Below are 14765 nucleotides of genomic sequence, written 5' to 3' on the forward strand. Positions count from 1 at the left end.
TTGGGTTTTCTGGAACAGTTCTACAAAGCAACCTGCAGCAGAAGAGACTTAGAGAGTTTTTAGGAAGTTCTGGAGAGCAGACTTTAGAGCAGCAGAAACATTTGTCAGCAGTTTGAGCAGGAGAAGGTGAGCTTCAGAGTAGAAATGAGACAGAAACCTTCTTGACCCGTGTGGTGAGGTCCTGTACCAAGAGTTTGAGCAGGTTGTGAAGAGTCTGTAGTTCTTTGGTCTGAAAGCACAAGAAGAGTCGACTCATTAAAGGAGAAAATAGGAGATATTGTTGGTTCTTCTGTTGCTCTGCAGTTTCCTTAGACTGAATATCAAGTTTATATGTTAAATGATTTCCCATGTGAGCCCAAGAAGACTTCAATAAACTCCCTCCATCCCCTGGACACAACAGATTTTATTATGATGTTAAATCTTTTTTTTTTTTTGAGTTTTAATGTTTTTGAGTTTTAATCATAGTTTTTTTCTCTTTGCTTGTTTAGTTTTGTCATCTGTGTAAAAGGTGCTAAACAAATAAAGTTGAATTGATAAACTGAATAATTGACTAACTCATGATTGTGACAACAGAAGTATTTTCATTGTGATTTAAGGGTTTATTTCATTTTTAAGGTTGGGGTTAAAATCTTGACAGAAAAAGAAGATTAAAGAAATAAACTACATAACAAAAAGCAATTAAATCAAACAAAAAAAATTAATACAATAAAACTTTTAAAAAGTTTTATTGTTAAAAAGATTTAAGAAATTTAAGATGTAATTTTCTAATTAAACATTTAATTTTTTAATTAAATGTTTTGTCTTTTTAAAGGTTTAATAATCTAATTAAATGTTTTGCATTTTTTAAATGTTTAATATTCTTGTTTAATTTTATTTTTTAAATGTTTAATTATGGAAAATATTTTATCTGTAATTTTTAATATTTGTATTTTAAAAATTTTGTTTAATTTCATAATGACATGTATGTTGTTGAATTATCTAATTCAATATTTTGTCTGTTTAATAGAGTTAAACATTAAATACAATTAAATTATATGTACATATACCACCTTTTAATGTTTAGTTTTCTTTTTAAATGCTTCATTGTATTTTCTGTTTAATTCCTATTTGAAGTTTTATTGTCTTTATGATGTAATTTTCTAATTAAACATTTAATTTTTTAATTAAATGTTTTGTCTTTTTAAGGGTTTAATAATCTGATTAAATGTTTTGCATTTTTAAAAATGTTTAACATTCTTCTTGTTTAATTGTATTTTTTAAATGTTTAATGATGGAAAATACTTTATCTGTAATTTCTAATATTTGTATTTTAAAAATTTTGTTTAATTTCATAATGACATGTATTGTATCTTGTTGAATGATCTCATTCCATATTTTGTCTGTTTAATAGAGTTAAACATTAAATTACATTACATTCTATTAAACAGACAAAATATGGAATGAGATCATTCAACAAGATACAATACATGTCATTATGAAATTACACAAAATTTTTAAAATACAAATATTAGAAATTACAGATAAAGTATTTTCCATCATTAAACATTTAAAAAATACAATTAAACAAGAAGAATGTTAAACATTTTTAAAAATGCAAAACATTTAATCAGATTATTAAACCCTTAAAAAGACTAAACATGGGTACCCATATAGCTCAACGGGTTAAGCGGGTGACCCATGTGCAGAGGCTGGTCCCTGACGCAGTGTCCCGGGTTCGAGTCCCGCGAGTGGCCCTTTATTGCATGTCTTCCCCCGACTCTTCTCCCCCGTTTCCTATCTGTCTGTCACTACACCTATCCAATAAAAAGCCAAAAAAAACAAAACATTTAATTAAAAAATTAAATGTTTAATTAGAAAATTATATCTTAAAGACAATAAAAGTTCAAATAGGAATTACACTGAAAATACAATGAAGGATTTAAAAAGAAAATTAAACATTAAAAGGTGGTAAAACATTTAAAAAGAAAAACCTTAAAGATTTAATCGAAACATTAACAGACTGTCTGAAGCTTCAAACTAACAGAGAACTACTCAAGAACTTTTAAGATTTCAGTCCTCAGACTGTGTGAAGGTTCAAACTAACAGAGAACTACTCAAGAACTTTTAAGATTTCAGTCCTCAGACTGTCTGAAGGTTCAAACTAACAGAGAACTACTCAAGAACTTTTAAGATTTCAGTCCTCAGACTGTCTGAAGGTTCAAACTAACAGAGAAGTACTCAAGAACTTAGAGATTTCAGTCCTTGGACTGTCTGGAAGTTTCAATCTAACAGAGAACTACTGTGGGACTTAGAAAATTTCAGCCCTCAGACTGTGTGAAAGCTCAGGTCCTGAGGACTCGGGAGGTGTGGAGGCTTTGAAAGTCTTGGAACTGAGGGTTCAACCCTCCAGCACAAAGGCTGAAGTCCAACCTCCTGAGAAAAACGTCGAGTCGAGACTCGAGTTTAAAAAAAAAACTCGAAAACGACAAAAAATAGATGATAAATGCGCAAAAAAAAAAAAAAAAAAAAAGTATCGCGCGCAGCTTAGAGGGAACAGTGGTCCCAAAACTGTTGATAAATTATTTCTCAATAAAACCTCATAACCAGTTACATAAGCACACCCTCTTTACTGACCTCTTTACCAATAAACCCCAAGACATACTTTGCCAAAATCCATAATAATCCATAAAATCTTTATTTGCACCAGCCCCATGTGAAAATGACATCAGTCTGTATTTGTAGAGCATCTCATGAATGTAGCAGCACCGTTTAAATGTTTCATAACACAGAATATAAGCAAAGAGTATATAGGGATACAGACAAACATGGGAAATAAGAAACGTGCTCTTCAATAGTTATTGTCATTATTATTACTAGTAATATTATTTTTGTGTCCACTACAACTCATACAATCATCTAGTGTAGTCAAACAGGAATGTGTGCATGGCGAATCAAATCCAAAACAATCCATGAACCAACGACCACGTCTTGATTGCACTTCATTTTATTGACCACTAGATGTCCTACTCGAGCACTGTGTGTCATTGAGGCCTCGAGTAATGAACCATGTTTTGAATGAAGTGTCGAAGCTTCAACAAAGCCTCGATCAGCCATCACTAGCTAGCGCGCTGTCTTCTATATTATCTATGGTCTGACCAATCACTGCACTCTGGCTCTCAGTCAGTATGACCAATCACCTGCTCTCTGGCTCCGCCCTCTGAGAATCTTGTTGTCATTTGGCTCCACACTTGCTGATGACCACTTCCGGTCTCAGAAAATGAAAAAAATGACTTTTTTTCGTTTCTGTCTCTTACTGATTTTATTTTTTTGTTATTCTAAATATAAAATGAAAATCAAAGCATTTTTAAAATTTTGTATATCCCTTTTTGATCATGAAAAGGAAAAACGCCTTGTATTTCAATTTTAATTTTTGTATTTTAAAACGAAAATCAAATAACCACTCGTTTTTTGTTTTTCAATACCCTTTTCAGAACGGAAAATCCAATTGCCAGATAAATACACGGACCCAATACACTGAACCATTGTGTTTGTTATTGAAAATGTTATATGTGGTAAAAAAAAATACAAAAAACAAACAGTTGGACGTGTTTTATGTCTAGTTTGGAAGTAATAATACACTTCTCAAAAATCTCACAATTTTTTAAAATAATTCGTGCATGAACGTTTTAAATGAAGCTCTTATTCTTTTATACACCTTAATATTCCCTTATTTTTACAGCAAATGAACAGTTTTTACGTAGATGCAGAACATAAATAACACTGTGTTTTCACCCGGACGCCTTTTTGAACGGACCTACACCTCGCATCTGATTGGCTACGCAGCCCTCCAATGACGGTACGAACAGGAATGTGATTGGCTGGTGGTGTTACTGAAGCGGTTATGGCGGAAGCTTGTGTGTAGTTATGTTCTCTTTGTTATTAAATGTGATTCAAACTTGAATTAATCCGTTAAATGTGATAATTTGCGGGTCTAAAATGGCGACGCTAGTTCTGGACAACGGAGCGTACACGGCGAAGATCGGATACAGTCTGGAGAAAGTCAGGTAGGAGCGTCTGTTAGCACGGAAGCTAACGGTGCTGCTAATTTGGTAATAATAATAATAATAATAATAATAATAATAATGATAATAAACAGACCGACAACCTAAAAACAGAGTGTTCGAAACAATTTCACCTAAAATGTGGTTAAATTTGAGCAAAGCATTTGGCGTTACCCTCTAACACAGCACTGTTTTCTCTTTTACTGAAAAAAAGACCCTCAACATCAAACTCCATTAAAAAACTGTCGAATATGAGGTTTTCAATGCAAATTTTTCACGTAAACTCATGATTCAGAGCAACTTTAAAGACCAAATACAAACCCTTAGAGGTCCAACTGAGTAATATCTACTTAAGGTCTATCCGTCTAACACAATACTGTTATTTTTTCTTGTACAAAAAAGAAAAACCTACAACACCAGACTCCATTCAAAAACTGTCGGTTTTAAGGTTTTCGCTGCTAGTTATTAATATAAACTCAGAATTCAGAGCATCTTTCTAGACCAAATGTAAAACCTTAAATGTCCAACTGAAATTCTGTGAAGTATATAAATAAATTCAGGTATTGTATTCTAATATACCACTGTTTGTTTCTCTTACATAAAAGAATAAACACCACACCAGACTTGATTCCAAAACTGTCGGATTAAAGGTTGTTGCTGCTTTTTTTAAAATATAAGCACAAAATTCAGAGTACCTTCAAACATAAAATGTAAACCATCAGAAGTCCAATTAATATTCAGTGTAATAAATACAGAACTTTAGCTATTAGCCTCTAACAGCACTTTTCTTTCTTGTGTACAAAAGAAAAACTCACAACACCAGACTCCATTCGAAAACTGTTTGAATTGAGGTTGTTGCTGCTTTTTCAAAATAGAAACTCAGGATTCAGCGCACCTTTAAACACCAAGTATGAACCCTTAAAGGTGCAATGGAAATTCCGTATAATAAATACATAACTTTAGCTATCTCACTCTAACATACCACTGTTTGTTTCTCTTGTATAAAAGGATAAACCCGCAACACCAGACTCCATTCAAAAACTATTGAATTTGAGATTTTCAATGCTCATTTTTAATATAAACTCAGGATTCAGAGGACCTTTCAAGACCAAATATAAGCCCTTAGTGGTCCAACTGAAATTTGGTGTAGTAAATACATGACTTGTATCTCTTTCTAACGCAACACCATTCTTTTTTCTTGAACGAAAGAACACACCCTCAATGCAGGATTCCATTTAAAAATCTGTCGATTTCAAATTTTTTTCTGTTTGTTTATAATGAAACTTACAAATTATAACATCTTTAAAGATCAAATATAAAAACCTGAACTGAACTATAATTCAGATCACAGAAATAGGTTATTTATGTCAACAACTCATCAAGTCAACGTGTTTATATAGCTCATTTAAAACAACAGTGACTCAAAAATATTTGCAAAAAGACACAAACTGACTGCAAAGACGCCCAGAAACACTACAAACAAACGTGAAACAAACATCCAAAGAGACACAAAACAACCACAGAGTGGAAAAACAGCCGAGCAGGGAAATCTAATCGTCACAAAGACTCACAAAACAATTACAAAAAGACACTAAACAACTACAGAAAGACACAAAACTACTTCAAAAAGATGCAAGCTGACTGCTAAGACACACAAAGGCACTACAAACAAACATAAAACAAACACACAGAGACACAAAACAAACAAACAAACAAACAAAAAAAAGCCTATAAAGAGACTAAAAACAACCGCAGGTTACACTGACTAATTTAAATATTAAGGTTAAGCTCCTACAGTGTTACACATGAAAGTCCAAGGAATGGTCAGAAATAACAGGACAACGCACAGGTGTTTGTCTCTAACAGAGACTCATTTTCTTCACTGTTCATGGTACAACTTTACTGTTTCATGTAATCACCCTGCAAAAGGCCCAATCTGAGCAGGAAAACCTCTGCAGCAGATTAATCAATAGTGGAAACTCATCTGGTCCTGCAGCGTCACATCAGAGTGATTTTTTTTCTTCTGTTTCTTCCTCAGCATCATTCCAAACTGCCAGTTTCGCTCCAAGACGTCCAGATTAAAAACCTTCACGGCCAACCAGCTGGATGAGATCAAAGATCCTTCAGGTCTCTTCTACATTCTGCCCTTCCAGAAGGTGAGATAGCACCACCTGGTGAAGCAGTTCAAGCTTTACATCAGCACCACAGGTTGTTTCTCATCAGTGTCTGTGTGTGTTCAGGGTTACCTGGTCAACTGGGATGTCCAGAGGAAAGTGTGGGATCACCTGTTTGGAAAAGAGATGTTCAAGGTGGCTTTATTTTCACCAGCTGGGGATGTTTGGATGAGCTGTGCAGACGGCTGACTGTGTTTCCTCACTGCAGGTGGAGTTTGCAGACACCAGCATCGTCATCACAGAGCCCTACTTTAACTTCAGCTTGATTCAGGAGTCGATGAACGAGATCCTGTTTGAGGAATATCAGTTCCAGTCGGCGCTCCGGATCAACGGTGAGTCAAATCGTTCACTGTCCAGTGGATTCTAGACTGAGAGTTCACTGCAGAAACACACCTCAAGTTTCATCTTTAAACTCAAGACAGGTTTCCAAAGTGCAAACTAAAATTTATCAGGTGAAACTAAACATTTGCATTTATCGCCGACATTCAGCTGATCTGTCTGTGTGTCTCTTAGCAGCAAGGAGGAAAAATCACACATTTCTGTAGTCACAATTATTTAGTTACAAGAAAGTTTCACAAAGTAACACTTTTACTATTCAACGAATCAGACTTTCAGTACAAAATTAAATGTAAAATAAAGTGCTTTACAGACTAAATGACATAAAAATGCCGTAAAACAATATAAACAATCTCCCAAATAGATGAAGGACTGAAAAACACAAGGGTTTAGGAGATGAATATGTATGCAATGAGGAAACACCAGATGGAATGAAATAAAATAAAAATTAATTAAAAATATATATATATAATACATAAAATGGAATAATCATCAATAAATTATAGAGACAGAGAGTTAAATGACTATATATGTCAAAGTTCATAAAAAACAGAATAAGAACTATTTTAAAGAATGAAGCAATAAATTAATAGACTAAAATATGCAAATAAATGAGTAAATAGTGAAATCAGTTAAGAAAATTTGTTCAAAATTTATATCAAAACTTGTCCAAAATGACAAAAAATGTCCAAAATGATTTTAAAAAAAATAAATAAATAAATAAATAAACCCCCCGAAATTAATAATTGCAGATGGCAATGGCAGAAATGACCAAAATTGCTTAAAATCTGTCCAAAAATGGCACAAAAAGACACAAAATTACCACAAAAAGACATCAGATGACCACAAAATGACCAAAAATAGACACAAAATGACCACAGACACACAATAAACCCCTTAATATTTGTACATTCTTTACATATGGCCTTTTAATACATTATATTTTTTCTCATTGTTTATTTACGACATATTTTTGCTTGTTTTTCTGTTGTTATAATGGTGGGAACTGTAGTATTTCTGCTGTAAAAATCTCATTTCTCCTCTGGGTTGGTAAAGTATTTCTATTCTGTTCTATTCCGTAGATAAATAAATAGAATCTATCAACTCCATTAAAAGCCTGACTGTAATGGTAGATCTTGAGTTTGCCTTGAAAAATACATCAGCACAAGTCTTCTGAAGCAAAATAATGTTGATGTTTTCCTGTTTTTCAGTTTGTTTTTGTGTATTTAAGGAATAATTACTTCATAATTAAATGAATCTAGGTGTTTTGGGTGATTTCTTCCAGCTCTACTGTTGTTTATCTGTAACGTCTGTGCTGTAACTTGGAGCTGAGGTTTTCATTGAGTTCTCTGAGGTGTTCAGGAGCAGCTCTGAGTGTTGTTTACTCGTCGGTAACGTTAGCTTTGTGTCCGTCCAGCCGGGTCTCTCAGCGCTCATCACTACTTCCACACCAAACCCACGGAGCTCTGCTGCCTGGTGGTCGACTCCGGATTCTCCTTCACCCACATCGCCCCCTACTGCCGGAGCAAGAAGATGAAGGACGGAATCCGCAGGTGAGAGGACGCTAACCGGCAGCAGCTAACAACAACAACAACTACAGCAACAACACAACGTTAATGTCAGTTTACTTTTGTAGTATCTGATCTGATATGAGTTCTGATAGTTGTTGACCATAGAGTGACCTGTTGACTAGCAGGTGGTGGTAAGTACTGAGAATGTGTTTTCAGGCTCCAGAAATCCTATGCTGTGTTGACTTTGGGGTCCACTGTTAACCTATAGCTGATTTGTGACCCTTAGGAATGCACAGAAGGGGAGTCTTGTCTGAGGAGTTGTCACTCTTTAGTGGGGTTGTAAACCAGATGCTGTAATTCTATCCTTTACCAGAGGGTATAAAAGCAACCTGATTCCTTTGTTCAAGTGGGATTTTCATATTGGCTGGGAAACTCTCCACAGGCAGACCATGGTGCCTGTTCAGATGCTGTCCTTTTCAAGTAATAAATTATATTATAAAAGTAACAGTGTCAATGGACGTTTTCTTCAACATCTACACATCCTTGAGGTTTAAGAGAAACTACGACACTTTACCTTCAGGATCAATGTGGGAGGGAAGCTGCTGACCAACCACCTGAAGGAGATCATCTCCTATCGGTAAATACACCTCTTTATGTCTGTATTTATTTGTGGTGTTTTTGTGTTTCTTTGTAGTTGTTTTATGTTGTGTTTTTCTTGTTTTCTATCTATTTGTATTTATTTTTGGTCTCTTTGTGGTTATTTTGTCTCTCTTAGTGGTGATTTTGTGTCTGTTTTGTGCCACTTTGAGGTGTTTTTTTTTGTCTGTTTCTTTTGGTTTATGTGTTTTTGTGTCTCTTTCTTGATGTTTTGTGTCTATTTGTGGTTGTTTTGTGTTTCTTTGTGGTTATTTGGTATCTCTGTGGTGTTTTTGTGCCTTTGTGGTTATTTTGTGTCTCTTTCTTGTTGTTTCGTGTCTATTTCTGGTTGTTTTGTGTTTGTTTGTGGCTATTTTGTGTCCCTGTGATTGTTTTGCGTCTTTTGTGGTAGTTTTGTATACCTTTGTTGCTGTTTTGTGTCTATTTCTGGTTGTTTTGTGTCTCTTTGTGTTGCTTTGTGTTGGTTTTCTGTGTCTTAGTGGTGTTTTTGTGTCTCTCTGGTTGTTTTGTGTCTCTTAGTGGTTGTTTTGTGTCTATCTGTGGTTGTTTTATCATTTGTTTTTGTTGTTTTCTATCTATTTTTTGGGTATTTTTGTGGTTGTTTTGTGTTTCTTTGTCTTGCTTTGTGGTGGTTTTCTGTATCATTGTGGAGTTTTTTTCTATCTTTGTGGTGTTTTATTGTCTTTTTGTAGTTATTTAATGTCTCTGTGATTGTTTTGTGCCGCTTTGTGGCATTTTTTTTACTCTTTGTGGTTATTTTGTGTCATTTTGAGTCTTTTTGACGATGTTGCATGTCCTTGTGTTTCTCATGTGTCTGTGGTTCTTTCTCACATCTTTGTTTTCTTAAATCTCTGTTGATGATTTTGTATCTCTTTGTTATCATATTTTTGTGTGTGTGTAGTGTTCTTGAGTCTGTTTGCGGCTATAATGTGTCTTTGTGGTGCATTGTTTATTTTTGTGGTTGTTTTGTGTTTGTTTTAAGTTGTTTTGCAAGTCTTTCTTATGGTCTTAAATCTCTTTGTAGTCACTTTTTGCGTTTTGTTTTTGCTTGTAATAATAATAATAATAATAATAATAATAATAATAATTTTGTGTCTTTTTGTCTTTATTTTGTGTCCCTTTTGTAGTCAATTTGTGTTTCTCCGTGGCTATTTTAAGTCTTTTTGTGATGGTTTTGTGCCTTTTTGTTGTTTGATGCCTGCTTTTTATTTTTTATTAAAGCAACTCATTCTGCTGAAAATGTTTTCATCAAATAAATTCAAACATATTGTTTTTTGTTTTTTGCAGTCAGCTGCACGTTATGGATGAAACTCACGTGATCAACCAGGTGAAAGAAGACGTCTGTTACGTGTCGCAGCAGTTTTACAAAGACATGGAGATCGCACAGTAAGACGGATACACCAGCAATCCCTAAAATTTGTTTATCTAACACAGATAAATGAGATTAAACTGTCTTTATAAATAAACCGGTGCCATATTTCCCACTATGACTAAGTGTGTTGTGTTTTCAGGATGAAGGCTGAAGAGAACACTTTGATGAGGGATTACGTTCTGCCAGATTTCAGCTCCATCAAAAAAGGTTTCTGCAAGGTGAGACGGCATCTAGCAGCATGTTTTAAGTCTTTCAGAATCAGTTTTATTGCAAAGTTTTGACCAGGAAACAGAGTTTGACTTGGTGTTGGTGCATAACAGTGAAGAGGTAGTAAAGAAAATCCAAGGCAAATGAAAAAATAACAAAAGTGATAGAAATGTGCAGATTTATTGTTTTCCGTTAGCCCAAAATGACCACAAAGAGACTCAAAATGACCAAAAGAGGCTCAAAATGACCGCAGATATACACAAAATAACCACAAAGACACTCAAAATGACCACAAAGAGAGAAAATGGCCATAAAGAAATGAAAAAAACGACCACAAAGAGACACAAAAAGGCCACAAATAAAGTTGGAAAACCGACCTCAAAGAGAAAAGAAAAATCCACAGAAGACTCAAAATGACCACAAAGAGACACAAAATTACCACAAAGAGAGAAAATGACCGTAAAAAAATGAAAAACGACCACAAAGAGACACAAAATTACCACAAAGAGAGAAAATGACCACATAAATGGAAAAACGACCACAAATAAACTCAAAATTACTATAGACAAAAAATGACCACAAAAATACATGAAATGACCACAAAGAGAGAAAATGACCACAAAGAAATGGAAAATAGACTCAGAATGACTCTAAAGAGACTCAAAATGAACGAACATACTCAAAATCACCACATGGAGACACAAAATGACCACAAAGACGCTCAAAACAACCACAAATAGACATAAAATGACCACAAAGACACTCATAATGATGACAGACACGAAAAGACTACAAATAGACTGAAAATGACCACAAAGAGACACAAAATGACTACAAATAGCCTCAAAATGATTGTACAGAGGCTCAGAATGGTCACAGAGACACAAAATGACCACAAAGAGACACAAAATGATCACAATGAGACAAATAATGACCACAGAGACACAAAAAAAACAACAGAAAATCAACACCCACACACACTCTCAGTGGAATAAAAGTTACTAAATAAAGGGAAAGAAAATGCTGAGATGAAATGATTTGAAGGATACAACAAATGATTATTCTGATTATTGATGAATCCATTCTAATAATAATATTAATAATAAACTTTATTTCTACAGCACCTTTCAAAACAGGTCACAAACTGCTTCACAAAGCATTAAACTACACAAAACATTAGATAAAATAGTAAAAGAAACCAGTGAAAACATTGCAACTTTGAGAATATAACCAATAACCAAGCATAAAAGAAACAAAATGAATCCATTCACTGGTCCTTCTGTCCTGCAGCCCAGAGAGGAGATGGTGTTTAATGGAAAGTATAAGACTGGAGAGCAGATTCTTCGTCTGGCCAACGAACGCTTCGCTGTTCCCGAGATGCTCTTCCACCCGTCGGACATCGGCATCCAGGAGATGGGGATCCCTGAAGCCATCGTTGACTCCATCCAGTCCCTGCCAGAAGGTCAGCTGACAAGAAAAACAAACGCTGGAGCTGATTTATGTCCTCCTGTTGGTTCGTTTAATGTCTGCTGTAGTTAACATGCTGTGAACGCACCAGAGTTCCACATAAAAGGTGCCATATATTTTTCATTTTAAATCGCAGAATGTATTTAATAATAACTTGAGATGGATTTTTAATAAACATGCAGACCAATAATAAACATATGTGGCTGCTTGACGGTTTTTATGAAGCTGAACATCTGTGTAGAGACAAATTAAATCACAGACAATATAAAACTGCAGCTGGAAAGAGCAGCTCAAACTCGAAACTAGCTGGATTGCCACCACATTAAGAGGAACAACAGTGGATAAACAATCAGACCGCATGTGTGATCAAGTTACAGCTACTTTAAATGTTTACCAGCCTCTGAGCCGCTGCTAACGTGTTTCTCTGCCGTCAGAAATGCAGCCTCACTTCTACCAGAACATCGTCCTGACCGGAGGAAACACGCTGTTTCCAGGCTTCAGAGAGCGACTGGAGGCGGAGCTTCGATCGCTGGCCCCCGCCCACCTTCCTGTGTCGGTGATCCTACCTGAGAAGTAAGTGAAGCACAGCCAGGGTTCACTGAATGCATCTGAAACTGTCATGCATGATGTGGTGTGGTTAAAAACGAAGCATAAAAAATATATAATTTCTTTTTGTGGTTGTTTCATGTCTCTTTGGGACACTTTTGTTTGTCTTTCTAACTGTTAAATGGAACTCAAAGACTTTACATCTGGAAGCATCTGCGCTAAGTTCATACAGAAGCACAGACCGAGTGATCGTTCCAGAAAACACTGTCCCAAAGATACACAAAATCATTGCAAAGAGACGCAAAATGACCACAAATACACACGAAATAACCACAGAGGCAAAATTACCACAAAGAAATGGAAAAACAGACACAAAGAGACAAGAAAAAGACACAAAATGACAACAAATAGACATAAAATGACCACAAAGAGACTCAAAATGATCACAGAGACACAAAAACACTACAAAAAGACTCACAATGACCACAAATAGACACCAAGTGACCACAAAGACTCAAAATGACTACAAAAACACTCAAAATTACCACAAAGCAATGGAAAAACAGTCACAAAGAGACAAGAAAAACACACAAAATGACCACAAAGACACTCAAAATGACCACAAAGAAAGGGAGAAAGGACCACAGAGACATGTAACGACTACAAAAGACACTCAAAATGTTCACAAAGACACAAAATGACCACAAAAAGACTAGAAATGACCACAAAGACATTCAGAATGACCACAAAGAAAGGGAGAAAGGACCACAGAGACATATAACGACTACAAAAGACACTCAAAATGTTCACAAAGACACAAAATGACCACAAAAAGACTAGAAATGACCACAAAGACATTCAGAATGACGACAAAGAGACAAGAACGCCAGACAAAAGACACAAAATGACCATAAAGAAACACAAAATGACCATAAAGAGACAAAAAACTAACGAACAGAACTTAAATCTCCAGAAAGCTAAAAAGACGCAAAGTGACCACAAGGCAGGCAAGATGACCACAAAGAGAGCAAAGCGATAAAGAAATGAAATTTCACCCCAAAGACACACAAAATGACCACAAAGAAATGGAAAAACGAGCAGACAAGAAAAAAACACACAATAGACACAAAATGACCACAAAGAGACGCTAAACGACCACAAAAAGATGCTAAATAACCACAAAGAGACACAAAATGATCACAAAGAGACAGAAAAAGCTAAATTTCCTGTGTTTTCTGTCTTTTCTTACAGTCCGGTGTGCTATTCGTGGGAAGGAGGGAAGCTTCTGGCTCACACCCCCGACTACGACGAGATGGTGGTGACTCGAGAGGACTACGAGGAGAACGGACACTGTATCTGTGAAGACAAGTTTGACATCTGACTGAACTCTTCATCTGGACAGATCTGTGCAGCTTTTTTACCTTTTGTATATATTTCATTTTCAGTCGCACACCATCATTTTTCACACCATTAAGACTGTAGTGGTAACTTCCTTAAATAATTTGGTTTAAAGGAACAAAATATGTCTTTAAATTTAAATTATTGCGACTCTCTTGGGTGCTCTATGACCACAGGACACCACCATTAAAAAAAGCATCTTTTAAATGTAAGAATAAAGACGAAATGGTATGGTTTTTTTTTAATGTACATGTTGTTTTTTTTAATTGAATTTTCCAAATGTACGATTGTAGGACTTCACCACATGACAAGATCTGAAATACAAAATAAAACTGTTGCTTTTTTGTCTTATTTCTGGTACACTGGTGGTTATTTCTTGTCTCTTTGGTCGTTTTTCATCTCTTTGTGGTCTTTTTGTGGATATTTCTTGTCTTTTTATGGTAATTTTTCCATCCTTTTGTGGTCATTTTGGGTCCTTTTTGGGATTTTCTAGTCTCTTTGTGGTTGTTTTTCATCTCTTTGTGGTTGTTTTGTGTATTTTGTGGGTTGTTTGTTGTCTTTTGTCTCTTTGTGGTCATTTTATGTCCTGTGGGTTTTTCTTGTCTGTGGTCATTTTGGGTCATTTGTATGGTTTTATTGTCTCTTGTGGTCATTTTTCATCTCTTGGTGATTGTTTTGTGTCTCTTTGTCGTCATTTTGTGTGTTTTGTAGTTTTTTTTTTCTGTGTCTTTGGGATCGTTTTTTATGGAGTCACAGGAGTGCCACAATAAAATGTAAATCTGTTAAGAATAAGGAAATAAATGTGTAAATATAAAGAGAAATAAATAAATCTGTTAAAAATAAGGAAATAAATCTGTTAAAAAAATAAGGAAATAAATGTAAATATAAAGAGGAATAAATAAAAAATAAATATATGAATAAATAAAAGGGTAAATTTTGTTTTTGCTTTTCTCTTTTCTCTGTTTTTCCTTTTATTATTTCATTTTGTCATTGCCTTTTCTGTTTTGCCTTTGCTTTTACTTGATGGACTGAGCTGTCAATCAAATGGCTCTGGGCG

General features: G+C 35.0%; 1 protein-coding gene across 2 annotated transcripts; it reads left to right on the forward strand.

Moving 5' to 3' along the window:
• Positions 1 to 3849: 3849 nt before the first annotated feature.
• actr6 (actin related protein 6) lies at positions 3850 to 14059 on the forward strand. 2 transcript variants are annotated; one of them, XM_023261412.3, is made up of 11 exons: positions 3851 to 4043; positions 6079 to 6196; positions 6281 to 6349; positions 6423 to 6546; positions 7968 to 8103; positions 8642 to 8698; positions 10006 to 10104; positions 10230 to 10308; positions 11588 to 11759; positions 12199 to 12337; positions 13562 to 14059. In XM_023261412.3, exons 1-11 carry the CDS (start codon positions 3976 to 3978, stop codon positions 13689 to 13691), a joined length of 1191 nt encoding a protein of 396 aa, XP_023117180.1. In that variant the 5' UTR covers positions 3851 to 3975; the 3' UTR covers positions 13692 to 14059. The 2 variants fall into 2 exon arrangements, with proteins under 2 accessions (XP_035799963.1, XP_023117180.1); XM_035944070.2 differs by lacking the exon at positions 6281 to 6349 and having other exon boundaries at positions 3850 to 4043.
• The last annotated feature ends 706 nt before the right edge of the window (positions 14060 to 14765 follow it).

Source organism: Amphiprion ocellaris, chromosome 3, assembly GCF_022539595.1.
Source record: "Amphiprion ocellaris isolate individual 3 ecotype Okinawa chromosome 3, ASM2253959v1, whole genome shotgun sequence".
NCBI classification, from domain to species: domain Eukaryota; kingdom Metazoa; phylum Chordata; class Actinopteri; family Pomacentridae; genus Amphiprion; species Amphiprion ocellaris.